The sequence below is a fragment of the Talpa occidentalis genome, unplaced genomic scaffold (genome assembly GCF_014898055.3).
Source record: "Talpa occidentalis isolate TD23 unplaced genomic scaffold, MPIMG_talOcc4v2.1 talOcc4.15, whole genome shotgun sequence".
NCBI lineage: Eukaryota > Metazoa > Chordata > Mammalia > Eulipotyphla > Talpidae > Talpa > Talpa occidentalis.
In genome coordinates this window covers 32833607-32853125 of record NW_023601543.1, presented here as the reverse complement: position 1 = coordinate 32853125, position 19519 = coordinate 32833607, and the positions used below count along the sequence as shown (strand labels likewise).

At 43.2% G+C, this 19519-nt stretch overlaps 2 protein-coding genes across 3 annotated transcripts in view; one reads left to right on the top strand and one right to left on the bottom strand.

Moving 5' to 3' along the window:
* BTK (Bruton tyrosine kinase) overlaps positions 1–15087 on the bottom strand; it is a 33866-nt gene extending 18779 nt beyond the window's left edge. The window contains exons 1-4 of one of the 2 annotated variants that reach the window (XM_037512197.1): positions 14736–15087; positions 3362–3532; positions 2741–2839; positions 721–789 (exon numbers count right to left, since the gene is read on the bottom strand). In XM_037512197.1, coding sequence (XP_037368094.1) covers positions 721–789; positions 2741–2839; positions 3362–3502 — 309 coding nt within the window. In that variant the 5' untranslated portion in view covers positions 3503–3532; positions 14736–15087. Of the gene's footprint in view, positions 1–720; positions 790–2740; positions 2840–3361; positions 3533–10605; positions 10738–14735 lie in introns of those variants that run through there. The other variant, XM_037512198.1, reaches the window with a different exon arrangement.
* On the top strand, positions 10514–18390 carry RPL36A (ribosomal protein L36a). Its single transcript, XM_037511615.2, has 6 exons — positions 10514–10561; positions 15052–15228; positions 15626–15731; positions 15968–16035; positions 17915–18037; positions 18338–18390. The coding sequence occupies exons 1-6, from the start codon at positions 10514–10516 to the stop codon at positions 18356–18358; spliced, it is 543 nt and encodes a 180-aa protein (XP_037367512.1). The 3' UTR covers positions 18359–18390.
* Positions 18391–19519: the final 1129 nt, after the last annotated feature.

Genomic DNA, 19519 nt, shown 5'->3' with positions numbered 1-19519 from the left:
GTAAACTTTGATATAGTCACTAACATAAACAAGATCATTTTACATCTTTCATTTTGCTTATTAGTCTTGCTGTGCTCATAAATCCATGACAGAAAGCCCCCTCCCCTGAGACTTTCCACTTCCTTTTCTGGCTTTCGCTGTTGCAGAAGCTACTATTTCACGTCATGTGGCCTACAGCGTTCGCAGGACGTAAGTGTGCCAACTTGAAGATGGAATCTGAAGCTCTTGCTCTCCTCTCTTCTCACACTGCATCTACCAAACATGTTTACGTGGCTCTTCAGTTATTCCAGGCCAGAACAGACTTAGGTTTATGTATAAGCCTTCCCCATGCCGAACTTCCTGCCACTACTCCTTCCCTTCCTTTTCTGTCGTTTCAACCCTCATGACCACCATTAGACAGATAGGCAGAACCAGAAGGAAGTGAAATGCTCACTCAACAAACAGCATCTTTCTCAATGCAGTAACCATAGACAAGACACATCATAATAGAATTAGTGCTGTTACAGAGTCCCTTTGAAGTGTAGAAACTAAAAGAAACTATGTTAGATTGGAGAATGGGGAAGCATACTCTCAGCCCATGCCAGTCTCATTTCTCTCTCAAGCTTCCTTGTCGACCTCAACTTCTGTCCACTGGGACACAGCATTCTTCCCTTTGTCCTAACTCCCATCCCTAGCGAATACATTACAGGTCCCTTTGAGAGTTAACAGAAGATATCTCACCTGGAAGGGGTAAGGAAACCTTTCAATGATTGAAATCTGCTCCATTTCACTGGACTCCTCACCCCTCCTCTGTAATGAAAGAAGAAAGTATGGCTATTGGTTTGGTACATTGCTCTTTTCAGGATTTCCTTAGGCATTGGGAGTGCTTTACAGTGGCTCCAGAAGGCACTCCTATACAGACAATGCTAATTTTAATGAGTGCTTCCTATAGCTCAGTAAGCATACATATCCATAAGATCCAGCACATACTCACTCAAAAAAAGAAAGAAAGAAAAAGAAAAACAAACCTCGGCTTTTCAAACCATGGAGGAAAGGGGGATTATTCAATAAATGGTGCTAGGACAAACATTTAACCATTAATATTGAAGGGGGGAACTGGGAAGTTATTTCACACCTTACACCAGAATAAATTCCAGATGGATTCAAGAGCTTAACATAAAAAGTGAAGTTAAGAATGACTGAGGAAAAAATAAGTATAACTATAAAATCTTATGGGAACCAAGGTCTTTCTAATTTAGCGCTAAAGGTTAGAGCCATGAAGAAAAGATGAACTAATTTAATGACATTGACATTAAAACTCAGTATGATAAAAATATAAACAAAATTCAGAGATAAGTGAAAAAAAATTCTCAACATACATTGCAGCTAATGGATTAGTATTCTAATATATGAAGATCTCAAAAAGTAGGAATAAGGTAAATACTTCAAAAGAAAAATGGGCAAAAATGTAACAGGCAATTCACAAATGAAAAAATATAAATAAACTGTAGATGCATAATTATTCAACCTTATGAGTAATAAAAACATTGTAAAATAAGTTAAGTTTTCATAGCTGTCAAATTAATAAATATTACAATCTATGGTGTTGGAAAGAATGTAGAGAAACAGATACCCTCATATACAGTTTGTAGGAATGTATGGAATTCAAATTACCCCTTCTAGAAAATAAAATACCCTTTGATTAAAATAACCAAACTGTACAAATTTCATAAAGAAAAGAGAAAAATTTTATTTCTAGAAAGTTATTATAAGGAGAAGACTAACAAACATACATAAGACGTATGCAAGGATACCCACTCAACAAGGTTTATAGTGTCAAGTATTTGAAAGCAACTTGATTGCTTCCCAATGTTTTTTTATTTATCTTTGTATTTTGTTGATTTTTTTAATCACAGTGAGTCTTAATGTCTACATTATCAAATCAAGTAACTAGATTTGTTAACCAAATCACAATATATTCAGAAAAGGAAATACCATGCAGTTGTTCAATCATGGGATTAAAGAATATCCACTGTCATGGGGGAAAGTGTTCGTATGTTGTCAAATTGAAAAGCTAATTTGCAAAGCAAGATATGTAGCAACGTGAGTCTGTGCTTTTAAAATACAGCATATTTATTAGTGTGGGTGTGTGTCTGGCTGGTGGAGAAAAGCATGTCAGTCTATACACCAACAAACTAGTCACTGTTTTAGCTGGACAATGGGATTATGCATGATTTTATCTTCTTTTTTGTGCTTTTACAAATATTTTCAACTTCTAGAATAAATATGCTTTATTCTTGTAATCAGGAAAAAATAAGAAATGATATCTACTTTTAAGTCAGTTTAGAAGTTAGCAGGTGTGATGGCCTGGAGAGGGTCTGGGAAATGAGGGGAAAATAAACAGTGAACTATTGAAGAATCTCATATGACTCAGAGCCCCAGGGTTCTGTCTTTCAGACTAACTCAAGTCTGTAAATCTGATCCTAGTAACTGAAGGAAGAAAACCAATTATCTCTATTCAGTTAGAAAACTTGATATGATATCATCTTAAAATTGGTGTTACAAGTTTTCCAGATTGAGTTCTGCATCTGGGGAAAGATGATGAGACTCAGTCAACCAATAAGTGTCAGAGTGAGTAAATTTATACGGGAACTGTTTAGTGTGTTCCTTGTTACACAGTATCACCAATTTATTTACAGAGAATTGAAGGGTTCCAAGTTTCTTAACAACCCCCGCCGCTCTGACAATGGTGTCTTCTTACCGGAATCTGTCTTTCAGGGGGAGGATTTTTTTCAGGAACCACTGTTTCAACGCAGGTGATCTTCTCAACATCTATTGAACCCTTCTTACTGCCTCTTCTCTGAGAAAAAGAATGAGAAAGAAGATAGAGAAAGATTAGGAGCGATGACGCAACCAGATTAGATTTTCTTATCTAATCCTTCAACGTAGTCAGGTGACACTCATTGTCTATATTAGGACCTGTCATTTTGAAAAAAACAAAAACAAAAAAGTCCAGATCTATTAATGTAATTTATTTTGACTACCACATTGGAGGCCAATACTATAGAAGAATGCATGACTGTGTCTGTCTTTATCAAAAGAAATAAGAAACAATGTCCACCGACTCTTGGATTTCATTCTCAACACTCATTTAATGAGTGCTCCACCAATTGTTAAGAGTCCACGATTACATTTCCCCCAAGGCTTCTCAGCATCCTAGAAATTTGTCTCAGCGTGGCTGCAGCTAGTTCTAGGCTAGGGAACCTTTTGTTAAGTTTGAAATATACTAGGTCTCTTCTCAAACCAAGAGGATCTACCTCCTCCCCAGGAAAGATCTAAGGCCAAGTCCTCGACACTCAGGTCTCACGGCAGAGAAACTTACCCCACGGTCAAAATCATATTCGTAGTAGGAAAGTTTGTGCACTGTCAAGAGAAAGAGACGCTTCTTGAAGTTTAAAGGTGATGTTTTCTTTTTTTGCTGGGATCGCTTCAGAAAGATGCTCTCCAGTATCACTGCAGCCATGGCTTCTTCTTCCTGGGGCTCCTATATATACTGTTGGTAATGAAAGTTCTTCAGGACCCAGCACATTAATCCTTATTCCTCCTGGCTCCCACCTTTCCCCCATCTAGCTTCGAATGGAAAAGAAATGCACAAAGCTACCAAAGAACTTTCTTCCTATCTTGATCTCTTTCCTACAGCCCCCAGCTCTGTCAGTTTTCAGGAATAATGGATGCATATTGAACCGGGGTGGGGGCTGGCTCTACACTGTGAGTTCACATAAGCTGGCATGTATAAGGCAATGGAATGCTCTGGAAGTCAGGTAACATTTACCCCTGGGCTTGGTAGTGTCTACAGGCAGTTTTACACCAACCACCCTCTTATAATACATGCAGAATTTGTGAACAGCAGAAGTCTCCACACAGCTGTTGACGCTGATATCCCCAGAAGGGATAATGCAGGTGCCAGAACTCCACTGAGGCAGATACTGGACTTTCAGTTCCCAGTTTCCTGGACAGCGAAGTTAATTTTTCAAACATTGTCCCACTGGGGTCTATAACTAAGGATATGGAGACTGCACCTGCAAATATGGACATACACTAACTGCCACCAACCGATTCTGCCCATCACCCACTGGTTGAGCTACAGAAAGGCAAAGAAAGTTACAAAACGTCGCCACTGGTTTTCTTATTCACACAAAACATTTCATCTCAAAAACCCACTTAAGGATCGCAGACAGTCTTACATTACTAATTCCAAAGCTTCAGTAGAAAGATACGGTGAAACTGTAAGTACTGTCACAAAGACTGAGCACAAAATAAATACTGAAAAACTCACCAGCTCCCATGGTCAGAGGTGGTTCCCCCATCCACCCCCAGGCCCCCAGGGATGGGGAGTGGAATTTATTTTTTCTTAAACTAAACTCCTGTGCCTTTGGTGGCATAAAGTCAGCAGGGTTTTTTTTTTTCTACTTATCAAGCACAGATTATTGCTCACACCAGGAGAAAAAAAGGGAGTAGTTTTAATCAAAGCCAGAGGCAATCCACACATTATTTTGTTCTTTGGTGGTGTGGAAGGTTCTATCATCACACTGGGGAGACAAAAATTTAGTTAAAAGAACACCAGGGGGGTTCAGAGTGATCACTTTGCCACTGTCTCCAGGTAGTGGATTAGTGTAAAGGTTTGTAAATGATGTTCTGGAAACAACTGGGCAAAGGAGCAAAGCTTTCCCCACACCATGCCACACAGCTCTCTTTTCTGACTCGCTGGTTCAGTCTCACACAGGAACGACAAACTAATAAGACATTACAACCAACCAGTGTCCTTCCCAATATACAGATTCAGCTCAAACCCCAAAGAGATTTCTTTTAACATTAAAATGATTCATGTATTCAGAAGTAGTGGTAAACAAATACTGTACTGTATCCTCAGGAACTGCCAACTCATCAAGATCCCTGTAATAATATCACAATTGTTCCCATGGTGAGTTAAAATTAAGGACCTCTTCACAATCAAAGACTCAAATTACAGAAGACAAAATAAATCCCTAGGGAAATTGAGTAGCATGACCAGTGCATTGGATCAGAAACACCCCAACCAACGACGTCCAGTTGTGCCTCTTTCAGATAAGTAAAGCACACCCATCATTTTACCTTCAGCTTTGTTGTGAGCTGTTGCTGGAGACCTTCCCTGCTCAGACCCAGGATCTGCTTACATCTTGGCCTGTGCTCTACAACAGATCCTTCTGGACACTCTCTGTTCGTTTTCTTTTTTAGAACAAAGTCAGCTTGTACAAGAGAAAGGCTTCCTCTCTTTCAAGAGTTGGTTTTGGAGTAAGGTTTACTGCTGTTTGAGGAAGTAAGTGAGTCTTACTAGCCATCAGCTCTCTGAGCAAGGGCTGAAATGGCCTCTACCTCTAGACCACTGAGCTGGAGGATCGCTGCGATTCGCATGGTCTGGTTGCCCCTTGCTTGCTTCCCTCCCGCCTATGCTTTGTGACTCAGTTCAGACACACACAGCCTGAAAATGTAGTTCTTCCTTAGTCACCAGGGGCCATTCACCAATTATGTGAAAGGAGAGGCGTCTATCTTTTCATCTTCCTGAAAGCGGTGCGTAACGGGCACTCTTGTGTTAGAGGGCAGTTGCTGCTGCTTTGAGTCCTTATTGTGGAAGGTCCTATTTTTTTTTTTCTAATGAGTTCAGCAGCCTACAGAGTCAATTCAACCACAAAAAATGCACAGCAAGGACTAACCCTGTAACTCACTCAGGGGGTTGGGTTGGGAGGTGGAAACATGAATATTAGACACACACGTGCACACAGTTGTCCGTATCAAGAAAGAGGAGGAAAAATAATAGAAATACACAGAACCCCTTTAAAAATAGAGTTCCCCCAGTATAGTGGCCTCTTTATTAAACTACACATGCAAGGATTTTCACGTGGTCACCTTCTGCAGCCCACCAGCTCCTTGAGCAGCAGAATTCAGAAAGAGGATCTTTATTAGTAAGAGTTCAGCCATCTTACAAATTACACTACGCCAAGAGATTAAGATAAATAGCACTTGCAGAATCAGTAAACTAAACCATCTTTTTGGTTCCTATTTTTGCCTATGTTAAGATAAAACACTCTGAGGGACAACACACAAGCCAAATTCAGAAAACTACAAAGTCTGCCGATGATTGGGAAGAATCCCCGAAATATTAGTTAGAAATACCCAGTCAGCTATAGTTCAAACAACTCCAACTGACCCGTGAACATGGGTTTGAATTTTTCCGATCCCTCCTCCCTCTCCTCCTCCCCCTCTGCCTCCCCTTCCTCCCTCTCCTCGTCAACATGAACACCACGGATGAAGACCTTAATGATGGTCCGCTTACGGCTTTCTTAATAATCTCTTCTCTCTAGCTTACTTTATCCTAAGACTACAACATAAGGCTTCAGATCAACAGCAGGCAAATAAGTTGGGGGGAGCCAAAAGTTAAGAGGTGGAGTTTTGATTGTGAGTTTCTGGCCATTCCCTTTCCTCCCCCACGGGAATGGGAAGGAACTCCTGTCACTCTTAGAGCAGTGTACTCAAGGCATTTTACTGTTATTTCATTTATTTCTCAGAACAAACAGATGAAGAAAGTGAGACTCATGGAGATTATGTGACTTACTCAACCTCATCCATCTGTGATCCCATAGCCCTGCTGTTTCTGTGGCATCTCATGGCCTCCCAGAGATTTTTTTTTTTGACTTTCAATGAAATATGATGTCACCCCCCTCAGCACCCTGTCACTCCCCATAGCTGTCATCAAGGAACTGTTGGGACAAACCCTTCTGCCTCTTATAGGAACACTCAGCAAAGGAAGAAACGGTGTTAAGTCCAGGAGGTAAAAGAGAATTCAGGATCCCGGGGCACTTTCTTCTGCAATATGCCTCCAGGCTGGAAAGGATGATCTGTGCCTGCTAAACTGTGAACTGCAGTGACCCCACTTGAGGGCGCGTCTCAGTTCTGCCATTTTCCCCTTGAATTCTTGAAATCCTGCACAAGCAGATCTTATTTCACCCATGAATTCCCACAGTCACTCGCTGTTTCATTTTCAGGATTTTTCATTGTTGATGGCATGAAGGCACAGGGTTTAGGTGTGAGCCCCACGCTTCTCTGTCCCTAGCATTGTCAGTACTTGCTGTGAATATGAAACCTTGACTGAATGAATGTATTTTCTTTGATAGTATGAGACATTACAAATACTCATGTACTCACCCCTTTAGCTCTGTAGAATCTTAACAGTGTGTCTTAATTGTTTTGGTGTGTGGTTTTTTAAAGAAATAAATTCATGGGCCTCTCTGGTGGCACAAGGTGTGAAGTCTCAGCACTATGAAGCTATTGGCAGCCACTGCAGCATGAGTTAGATCCGGCCACGGAGCTGACCCACATGACTGGATCTGCCTGTTTCGCTACCCTCTGTCTTTGGTGAATCCTCTCACCCCCTGCACCTCTGGCCTACACCCCAGCTCATGTATGCATAAATAAATAAAATAAATCTTTAAAAAAAAAAAAGAAATTCATCCTCTCCTCTGCCTTCCACTAGAGACAAGATTCTGAACAAATGATGATGAAGGAAGATCAGACACCTAATCCGAGAGTCCCCACTCTGCATCAGGTTAGTGAACATGCCCTCAGCACTGAGGTTGACCGCTGGGGTGTCCATCATTCACACTGGACCTGGTGCCACTTTGGACTTCTTATTTAGTTTAATTTTTGTTTCCCTTGGTTTAAAGAATTTATTTTCCCTCACTATCAAAATAACAGATGTTCACTGTAGAAAAGTTTCAAGCAGAGGGATATTAAAAAGAAAACATCCATTGTAAGCCCATTATCCAGAGGCCTCACTATTTGGGCATCCAGGCTTCCACATTTCTCTGTCCATTGTGCTTATCATATTTGATTTCATTTATTTTTTAATTTTTGCTTCTTTTCATTTTTAACCATATTTCAGGACATAACACAAGTATTTGTAGTTTGCTTATTTTTCTTCACATTTTCCATTCCTCTATCCATCCAACACAACTTTTCCCTCAAATATATAAAGCTCTTGTTTAACAGTATTCCTATTATTTCCCCATAATACTAGGCTCTCTACATAAGTGTCATTTACCAAGTCCAAAAATATATACATTGTGCATTTTGATACATATTGGCAAAATAGTTTCCAGAAAAATTGTACCAATTTCAATTCTAAATAGTAGCTTTTGAGAGTACCCTTTCCCCACTCCCTAATCTCCATTTTCATTCTCCATTTCTAATCAATTTTTACTGTTTTTGTTGCAGACTGATGTGTTTTTTTTTTTTTCCCATTGGGCTAGTGATCTTGAACTCCAATATATTCCAGCCTCCAACATGTCTAAAATTTAACTGCTGTAGATGCACTAGAATTTCCTTCTTCTAAGGGTGAGCTAATAGACTGGAATTTATTTTCATTTCAGGGAGGCAAGGCAGTGAGGGGAGCTTCTCCTTGACATTCAGACAGCCAACATTAACCCTAAGGGCATCTGATGATGGTTCTCAGAGAGTGGAAGAAAAGTCTGGGATTTAGCCTTCTGTGTATCCAATGCTCCCTGAACACCCTCAGCCAGGGCACACAAATCTCCACAGAAACTGAAAGTCACACGTGGCCCATTTGTTTCAGGGACCTCAGAGGAGTTCTCTTTCCCCCTCCCATGAAGGCTTTATTTGCATAACCAAGCAGCTTTGGAGTGAATTGGGCCAAGGTCTCTTCTCTGGCTTCCTGTTAAGCATTGCCTCACCAAAAATTCGAACTCGCTTATTCCTAGGAATGAACTATCAGATCTCTGGCATCATTGGGTAAAAAGCAATAGGTACCTGATGACTGTTGGGGACTATCCAAACTGGTTTTCAAAAGCCATACCCTCCCCCTTATGCCAAAGTCACTTCCTGGTATGGGTCTAGTCCACTGAAAGGAAACTCTGTATAGGAAATATGTTCAAATGGAAATAATAAATCATGGTGGTGATAATTTAAAATTACACCAAGACCCTAGAAGAGGATGGAAAGTCGCATTAGTTCTCACCATAGGGAGTTCACAAAGGATCCTAAACAAACACGTCAATAGCCATAAGCAACAGGAATTGGGACTTTAAACGAGATGGTTCAAACTGTCTGAACGTAAGAGGAGTCAGAATAGAGCAGACAGGGCTAAGGGACAGTGTGTGCGAATGTTTGAGGTTCCATGAGAATTTGCATTTGTAGCTTATTTGAAGGGTGACATTGTCTTACCAAATATCTGTAGCCCCAGAAAGGCTGTAGCACCCCTGGTTCAGGGGGTTGGCATGCAAAATGAAAGAAGGCACACAATTAGTACACAACTTAGCACAGAGGACAGCGGTGAGCTATAGAGACCCCCAGTGTCAGAGCTTCGTTGTTGTCCTGCCTCTGGAAATGCACAGTGTGGGATACCTTTGTTGAGTCTTGAGAGCTGGGTGGCGGGAAAACTGAACCAGATTCCTTTGGGAGGTGCAGCAGCTCATCCCAGGAAGTTTTGACCAGGCTAGCAGACCCCTTTATTCAAAATGCCACCCCATTTCCTCTAGGCCAGCACTCTGGGGACAATGGCAGGTGTCAGCAAACGCTGAGATATGGCTCTTACTATTGCCTGGCCATTTTAACTGCTTTCCGTAAAGTAACACCCTTACTGCTCAACAACAGTCGTGGGTGGGGAGGTGGGAGCAGTTAGAGGGGAAGGGAAAAGGGAAGAGGGGGCAAGAGAAATCCAATAGTTATTAAGAATTGACTCTGATTCAGGGGGGTGTGGTAATGAACAAAATAAAGGAAGGTAGAAAGAAGAGGGGATCCCAGTAGATAGGCGGGCACAGGGAGGAGGAGGTGAGGAAAGGAAGGGAGAAATGAAGAGGTGAGAAGAAAGGCATGCACATGGCAGGCAATGGGAACTGGAGAAACCTTCCCCGCAACCTCAGGGGTTCGCCACACTGTCTGGGCTGAGGCTGAGGCTGCTTTCTTCTGGCCCAGGCTCTTACCCACTATTACCACGAGGACGGGGCAAACCATCCTTCCAAGTCAGCTCTCATCCTAGTAACACCATCTTGATGCAGCAGCCCCAGGCTACGCCTGGCCCCTGCCTTTCTTCAGCTTACAAAGGTCAGCACCCTAATGTGGGGAGTGAGCTTTAACCATCTTCTCAGACAATGTGTCTCTTAGAATTTCATTTTCTCACGGCCTCATCGATTGACACAAGAATATATTTTGGGTCTTTAAGCAATACTTGACCAGAGGGCTTCTTTTTATCCTACTGCCACAGGCAATATTACTGTTCAGCCAAGCTTTGCAGAGGTGACCCTTTCCAACATTTCCAACATCCTGTTCAGATGGTCACCTCCTGTCACTTTTTTCTCTCATTCCCCCTCCCCACAGCCCTCCTCAGAAAAAACCCTTGTAGCCCCTGCTGATATCAGAAGGGATGCCAGGGCCTTGTGTGGGTGACACTCCCACCCTCCGTCCGCCTCCTCAGCTAGCTGACGAAATGGTACCAGCCATGCTTTCTCCCTGGCCTTCAGGGGTCCCACAAAAGGTACTTGCTGTTGCTGCCCAGCCCCTTCCATGCCCCAGACCCACCTCAGTCCTGACTTAATGCAGGTAGCTTCCCAGGTGCACTGAGATACCAGGACTTTGAAGGTGGGACTCGATCTCAGAAGACACTGGCCCTGGAGACATATTCTTACAGTCCAGAGAGGAAGGACAGTCTGAGCAAACCCCACCCTTTCACAGTCACTCAGTTCCCTTTTTTGGTTTCCTGACTTAAACCAATGTCTTTTTTTTTTTCTTTTTCTCTGCAGCATGGTATCTGGTTCCCTGCTACTTACTGTCCCTATCCTCTCCCCCACCCCCCAGTTGTCTCCGCCCTTCATTTGACTAGGACCTCTGACACTATCTTGAGAACCTTTCTTGATGTTCTGGGGCCACTGAGATTCTAGAATAGGGTAGGCTGAGCAGACAGGTAGCGGGTCAGACCTCCTCAGGGACACACTTAAAGGACCATGGCATTGGTCAGCACAGGGAGTGGAGACTTACAGGAAAGAGATAAGCAGACTGGTAGAGACAGAACACAGGGGCCGAGGAGGAAGATGCCTTTAGAGGCTCTTGTTCTTTAAAGCAGAGGAAACAAGGGTTACACAGTTACTTGATAGCGAAAGATGCAGAGGGCTCACAAAGGGACCCCCAAAGTTCAGAGCCTAGAGAAGTAGTGATAAAACTTCCCCCTGCTGAGTCATTTTCTAAGAAAGCATTTTTCTACAGATAAAAATGTCTTCATGGAAGCCCACACGAAGGCTGATACCTTCCACATTTTCTGTGGATGTTGATTTTCTCCATTTAAGTTGGGCCTCAAGGATTCACTCTTAATTTACAACTTAATTTACAACTTTTCTTTAATACAGTGAAGCAATAAACCAGCCTGGGATTGAATGTTCCCTATGTCCCGGTAGCAGTCTTCTCCTGGAGGATTCTCCCAGGAAACACAGCCAGTACCGGCTGCAGACCAGGAAGGTAGCAGAGCTCTTGGTGACTGATCTGCTTGCCCGCCTTGGCACATGGGCCACTGCCATATTTACTTGCCCCAGGAGCTGTATCCTACTGTAGAAAAGGATCCTAGACCCTGCTAGAAGTTTGTTAGAATTTTTAAGGTTACAAGACATCGGTAGGACAGCAGAGTGGTTAAGCTTCATATCTACACAAGATCGATGGACAGCAAATGCTGCATGGTCTTCCTCTTTTACTGGCAATTTTTATCCTTTCACTCATCACCCTAAAACAGTGGCTCTAGTCACCTGCTGAGAGCTAGTGCAGACATTCACTTTCCCTCCCCTTTCCTTTAGTTAGATGCTACTTATTGGCACACTCCTTGTCCCTTTTCAAGGTCCATCATGGAGCAAAGATTGAGAATTAATAAGCATATAGTAGGGGATCTGGAAGACAAAGAGGCCAGGGAAAGTGGAAAATGAACCCAGGTGCTTCTCCACCGTCTGTTCATGAGCATCCCCCTCGTCTGGTGATGACAGAGAGACCACACCCCAATACTGCACTGAATGACCTAGTGTCACCTCCAAAGATTCCCAGTGTAGAGGAGGTTCTATTGTAGGTGCTATCCTACTCAACATTTTTATTAACGACCTTTAAGGAAGGTATGGAAAGGAGCCGAGCTGATGTGTGAATGGTGCAAGGCTATTTTACATCAATGGGATGGCAGAACCAGAGCAAACAGTTTCCAAAAAGATCTTTTTTTTTTTGCATCAAATATACTTTTTTATATTTTATTTATTTTATATAATTCTTACATCATATTTCATTTTTGCACAATGTATGCATTTTCATTTTGGTTATATTCCCCATACAATACCCACCCCCCCCCTTATTTTGGCCTTAGTCCCTCCTCTCCTCCCCTCCCCTGTTAGTGTGTCTCTGGTTTATAGTTGCTTGTTGATTTTGATGGTTTCTTTATTATAATTAGTCTTTTTTCCTGGTCTCTTATTTAGGTTTTCTAAATTCCTGCTATGAGTGAGACCATCTGATATTTTTCTTTTTCTTTCTGGCTTACTTCACTAAGCATGAGAAATGCAAAACAAAACTACAATGAGATATCATCTTATACCAGTGAGAATGGCACATATTAAAAAAAAAAAAAAAACTAGCAACAACAAATGTTGGCGAAGATGTGGAGAAAAAGGAACTCTCCTGCATTACTGGTGGGAGTGCAAACTGGTCCAACCACTATGGAGAGCTGAGTGGAGATTCCTCAACCTGCTAAAGATAGAGCTTCCAAATGATCCAAAAAGTTCTTGACCACCTGGTGCAATAAGCCACCTTTGCAAAAGTTTACCAAGATTAAGGATCAAGTCCCATAATTGGTGATCACACTGAATTTGAAATGATTTCATTGAAAGTGGGGTGGCAGTAGCATTTGTGAAAATAGTTTAGAGGTTTTCGCTGTCAGTAATCAAATATCATGTCAGTAACATGGCTGCTAGAAAACCCAAGATGATATTAGGATTCTTTATAGAAGTAAAACATCTAGGCAAAGGAAAGTGAACTGGTCGCCCACTCTGCCAAGCTGGGCCATATCTCTCAAGTCCTGAGTTCAGTTTCAGTGTTTCATCTTAGGGGAAATTAACCAGCAGGAGCAAGTCCAAAACAGAGACCAAGATTGGCGAAGGCAATAGAAATCAAAGCCATGTCACAGCAGATATGACAGAAAGAACTATGTTTGATTAGACTAAGAGAGGCCATGTTCACTGTCTTCATATTTCCATGTTACTGACATTAAAAATCTCTAGAGGGCCTCCCGTGGTGGCGCAGCGGTTGAGCGCTGGGCTGTGAAGCTACCCGCAGGCTCTGCAGCGCCAGATGGATCCCCGGCTGCTCCCCGGCCACCAGAGGAGGGTCCCACATGGCGCACAGACCTCTCCTGCCGCCCGCTGCTCCCCTCAGCAGTGTACTTCGGTCCTTCTGCCTGCTCTGCTCCCCGCTCTGGCTCTGGTGAATTCTCTCACCCTCCCGCGCTTCTGACTGTACCCAGTGCTTGTATAAATAAATAAATAAATCTTAAAAAAAAATCTCTAGAGACTCCTCAAAGGCCAGTGAGACCGCCTAAGAGTCTGAAGAGAACAGAGTGCTATGAGACTACACTCTGGCTCTTTGGCAGAGAAACTTATGAAATGTAGCAAGTAGTGGTCATGTTTTTATTATCTCATTCCCAGAGACCATCTAACAAAAAGGGGGTGATCTTAGAAACAGCTCAGCCCTGGGTGTTCCTGCACCATTATGTGAGCAGGAGACTGCAGGCTCCCCTCCCTCCTAAGCTCCTTATGCACTGGTGCCTCCCATCCCCTGCCCAATTCTCTTACCTCAGCATCCTCTACCCTGGAGGTGCTCGTGTTTCTCCTGTGTGATATAGGGGTTCACTGCAAGGCTGGGGTGTTAGACTACCTGGGATCAGATTCCAGCCCCACAAAATAACCACCTGTGTGACTTTGGGTAAGTGAATTTAATGCTGCCTATACCTCAGGTTCCTCATCTGTTAAACACTAACGATGGTAAACAGAGCCTGTGTTGTTGTTAGGATTAAAAGAGGTAGGATGTGAGGAGGCTAGGAAAATGCCTGGCATAGAACAGTGCTCAGTCACTGCTAACTGCTATCATTATCAGTCCCATGAGTAACCCAGGCTCTGGAGTCCAGACCTGTATCCACGATCCACTAAATACTGTCGACATCATGGAAATTGTTTACTATCCTACTTCATTTCCTCATCTGTAAAATGGGAATATCAATGCCACCTACCTCCCAGAATGTGAGCCTTTTATGAGACAATCCATTTGAAATACTCAGTACACTGCAGTCGTCCTCTGCCAGGCTCCCTGGAATCCTCCCACATGCCTGCCTTCCGTCAGGTATGCAGGGAAGGGAAGGGAAGAGCATCTGGACACCTGCTCTTGGCTTGATCATTGCCATTGAGGGAGCTGAACAATTTCATCGTCACTTTTCAACCGAGGGCAGCTAATTTATTCCTTCAGCAAAAGGGGACTGCTCTGACCTACTCATTGTCCCCCCCCCACAACCACCTTTTATAAAAGTATTTAGTCTGTAATTATGCAAGTATGAGCGCGAATATTTGATTGTGTCCCTTCCTTAGGACAGTGCCTGACACAGAATAGGCATTCAAAACAAACATCTGTTGATTAGACCAACTGACCGTGTGATAACCGAGCAACTGGCTCCCTCCAAGTCTCACTGAAGCAGCAGTTCGCTGCGAAAGATACTTCCAGTGTCCTCGAGGTGGAGCAGGAACGGGGCATGGAGGCAGCGCACTTACTTCCACTTGACCCTAGTCCTGGCTTCCCTTGGGGAGAGGGGCAGGGAGGCCAGAGGGCTGGAAAACGCACCGCCTCCTTCATTTAACACTGCTACGTAGCAGCAGCCACCAAAAGTGATGAACTGAAAAGAGTTGCGAAGCTGCGAAGAGGCAGGAAGTCGTGGAGACAAACCTCCCGGCTGACTCCTTTCTTCAGCTCCCGCCCATAACTTCAAATCGATTCATCTGGGCCGCCGGGGGGCGCTGCGCACCGAGACCCAGACTCTATGGTCACTCCTACTCCCATGAGGAAGCGCGACCAGGGCACGCCTATATACTTCCGTTTCCGGCCCGGTCTCTTTCTTTCCGTGCCGATAGCGCTCTCGCAAGCATGGTAGGAGCTTGGGGAAGGGACCCGGTAACATCCATGTTAATCTGCCCCCGCTCTGTCGGCGGTGCTGTCCCGGGGTGGGTTCAGGCTCCTGCATAGCCTTGTTGCCCCCGAGAAACCCACTATTGCCAGGCCCGACCCGAGGGTACCGGGCTTCAGGCGCAGGGATGTAAGTGGTGGGATCAAAGAGGTCGCCTTAACGGTTGTTAACCGCCCTCCACTTTGGGGCTCCACGGAAGGCGATCTGCTTGACGTTACGTGGGGTTGGAGCACCTTCCAATCAAGACGTTGTGTGTGAATGAATTTGAGAGTCGAGGCCCTTTAGGCCTTCGCTTCAGCGGGATTGGGCACGGTGTTGCAGCCGATAACACTGCACGTTCTGAACACTTTTATTTACCAGGTGAACGTTCCTAAAACCCGCCGGACCTTCTGTAAGAAGTGTGGCAAGCATCAGCCCCACAAAGTGACACAGTACAAGAAGGGCAAGGATTCTCTCTATGCCCAGGGTAAGACGGCCTGTATGTAATTTGGTTTTAACGTGTCATCTGTGTAATCGTGTATCACATAAATGTTAGGTAGTAGACTGATAGACAAGGCCAATTCTCCTCGCCCAAACCCCCCACGCACACTTGGGTATTAACATTTCTGCACTAAAGCCCAAGATAAGACCCATACGGTTATTTTCATGTGGCTGTTATGATTTGTGGTCTTGAGTATACCCAAACATAACTTGTTTTCCTAGGAAAGCGGCGGTATGACAGGAAGCAGAGTGGCTATGGTGGACAGACTAAGCCAATTTTCCGGAAAAAGGTTAGTAATTAATTACTATTTGACTTGCTTCCCACTTAATAGTGGTAAAAACAAAAACAAACCAAAAAAGAGTTGTGTTTTCCTTTAACACACACCTCTACAGTATAGGGGAATCGTGATTTCAAGTTACCTTCGTTGCATGTAGTAATATATTTAGTAGGTGGTGTAACTGGGGGTGCAACCCAGGCATTACTCTAACCTAAAATATTGCATCATCTCAGTTTTTTATTTTTTGTCCTTTTTTTGAAGAGGCAAATACCAAGTTAAGGGATGTATGCTCTGCCTCCCCTAAGGAGTGATGTTTGAATACACCAGTAAATCCTTTTCTTTGTTACCTGTCTGTCATTGTGTTGCTGTGAATCTTCAGTTCTTGGGTGCAGCAAGAATTGTGCTCTTAATTTTGCTTCTCAACTCATAAACCTGAAATCAATCTCCTGCTTAGCTCATGGAGTCTTAAGCTCTTTAGAATAACTTTTGGTCATTTTCCAGGCTGGATGAGTTTTGGCCTAGATTTTTTTTCTACTCCAGGTGATTTGGCTGCCACTTGATTAGCAGAGTCTGGAACATAGCGTTTCTTGGGGCACTTGACTCTAAAATTCAGCCTGGTTCCAGAAAGTATTAAGGTGTGTCTGCAGTGTTCATTGAAGTGCAGTTAAATGGTTTGACCCTGATGTAGTATTTATCTTGATTGCCTTTTCATAATTGGGTAACTTGTTGAGAAGATGGGGAGGTTCTAGCTAGGTTTTGGCGTTTTTAAGAACTGCAAACTAGCAGTAATGAAATTCTGATTTAGAAAGCTGAGTATTAGTGGGAAGAGTACTTTGAGTTAAATAATATGATGGAATGCACATACTCTAGCCATAATTATAGTTTATACTTGGGAAACTGATTTTATTGGTCTTTGGTGACAATAATTTATTTATTTTATTTTTTTTTTTTTATAGAGGCATGTTTTATTTATTTATTTTGTTTGTTTGTTTGTTTTGTTTATACATGCACTGGGTACAGTCAGAAGCGCGGGAGGGTGAGAGAATTCACCAGAGCCAGAGCGGGGAGCAGAGCAGGCAGAAGGACCGAAGTACACTGCTGAGGGGAGCAGCGGGCGACAGGAGAGGTCTGTGCGCCATGTGGGATCCTCCGCCGGTGGCCGGGAAGCAGCCGGGGATCGAACCGGCGCCGCAGAGGCCGCGGGCAGCTTCGCAACCCAGCGCTCAACCGCTGCGCCACCGGGGAGGCCCTGGTGACAATAATTTAATTGTACTTAGTTGCAAAAGCTGCATTTATCATGTCATTGCATGTACTTCGGTAGTGTGGCATACCTGAAAGACCACAAGTTCAAGGAGGTTTGATGGGTGCCTATTTGATAAGCTCTCTGAGATAGTTTATATGAATGGGGGATTTGATGGCCATTAGATAATGTGCTAATTTTGCAGGTTTACTCTTAAAAGTCTACTTTTTTGAGTCTTATTTTTTTTTTTAAAGATTCATTTATTTATACAAGCATTGGGTACAGTCAGAAGTGCGGGAAGTTGAGAGAATTCACCAGAGACAGAGCAGGGAGCAGAGCAGGCAGAAGGACCGATGTACACTGCTGAGGAGAGCAGCGGGCGGCAGATGTCTGCACACAGTGTGGGGCCCTCGCCCAGCGGCCGGCGCTGCAGAAGCTGGGGGCAGCTTCGCAACCCAGCACTCAACCGCTGCGCCACCAGGGAGGCCCTCTTTCTTTTTTAAGTCTTAAAGTCTACTTTTCACGTTGCGTCCTGTAAGACAAACTGTCAACAACTCATTTACAAAACATCGTTTTACTTATTAGCAAGTCACATTTTGTAAAGAAAGTAGTTTTCTGTGGTCATTTATGAAGGGCTTAAATTTTTTCCAGGCTAAAACTACAAAGAAGATTGTCCTGAGACTTGAATGTGTTGAGCCCAACTGCAGATCTAAGAGAATGTTGGCTATTAAGAGATGCAAGCATTTTGAACTGGGAGGAGATAAGAAGAGAAAGGTATATAATCATGGGTGGAAGGTGCAGTCTTTGCTGTATAGCTTTATTATATTTGGAGAGGTGCGCATTTCTGTCCATTTATTGTGGCATCAAGATGGGGGCATTCCTCAAGATAGCTAAATCCATAAAGGAAAGATGTTTTTGGTGTTGGTTTTAACATGAATAGCAAAGGAAGAATGAGACTTGGCTTTATAAAGGATAGTGTTCCCTTTAAGAATAGACTGCTGTTCTAGATGGAGAAGTGTTTTTTTTTTTTTCTTTCCAAAATAAAAATTCATTTATTTTCTTGTTCTGTTACAGGGCCAGGTGATCCAGTTCTAAGCTTCATCTTTTATTACAAATAAAATCTTGAGAATTACATTTACTTCATTTGGTTGTAACTGACTGGTCTTTTGGGAGGAAAATACACTAGTCATCAAATCAATAAAATGCTGTGAGGAAGTTTAAGCTTGGTGTTTCTTCTGGGTATTTGGCTCATTTTGGATTCTACAGCTAGTTGAGCTTGCATCAGATGTGATCATTTAATTTGGTATTTGAATCACTTGGGGTTTATGCGATCCCTTCCCTCATGTCACAGAAGTTAGAGACCTGAAACTTGGGCAAATAGGGTAAAGTCAGTAACAATGACATCCATAGGGAAATTTGTCTCTCATACTTTTGCTTCCAAAATCATGTGTTGAGGCATTATGGCTTATTCATACTACATGTACTATGGAATACTTGCTCTTACCTTCATACTGTATCAAATTTTGAAGTTGACAAGTTACTTTTATGTTAAAGAATGTCTAGTGAAAGAATTTACCAATAGAATCAGGGATATCACCCATTTCTTAAAATGCCCAGCAGTTGGAAAGTTTTACATCCTTTTCCTGTTTTATACCACATACTTCATTCTTTTTTTTTAAAGATTTATTTATTTGTTTATGCAAGCACTGGGTACAGTTAGAAGCACAGGAGGGTGAGAGAATTCACCAGAGCCAGAGTGGGTAGCAGAGCAGGCAGAAGGACCCAGGTACACTGCTGAGGGGAGCAGCGGGCGGCAGGAGAGGTCTGCGCGCCATATGGGACCCTCCTCCCCAGGGCAGGGGAGCAGCCGGGGATCGAACTGGTGCTGCAGAGGCTGCGGCAGCTTCACAACCCAGCGCTCAACCACTGCGCCACCGGGGAGGCCCACATACTTCATTCTTAATGTTTAGCTCCTTATACTTAAGCAGAAAAACCGGATGGTGAAAAAACTGGACTGCAAATGCTAGTAACCAGAAGTGCATCTCCATGAAATGTAAGTCTGGGCTTATCAATTTCATTGCATTTTATCAGCTGACCAATGAGTAGGCCTCCAGTTTTACTAAAGTTACCTGATAGGCAAAGTAATTGTTATGTGTGCTATGTATTGAGTGGGTGTTTCTTGCCCTGTTTTTGAACTGTCATACATTCCAGATGGTTGAGATGCATTTCTATTTTTGCTGATGTAAGACGGGGTGT

Excerpts from the sequence above, each read along its gene's own strand:
- RPL36A (XM_037511615.2), top strand. The coding sequence starts at position 10,514 with ATGGTACCAGCCATGCTTTCTCCCTGGCCTTCAGGGGTCCCACAAAAG. Across the intron at positions 10,562-15,051 it reads CTTCAGGGGTCCCACAAAAG|CTCCCGCCCATAACTTCAAA; the intron begins GTACTTGCTGTT and ends TCCTTTCTTCAG. Across the intron at positions 15,732-15,967 it reads GGATTCTCTCTATGCCCAGG|GAAAGCGGCGGTATGACAGG; the intron begins GTAAGACGGCCT and ends TTGTTTTCCTAG.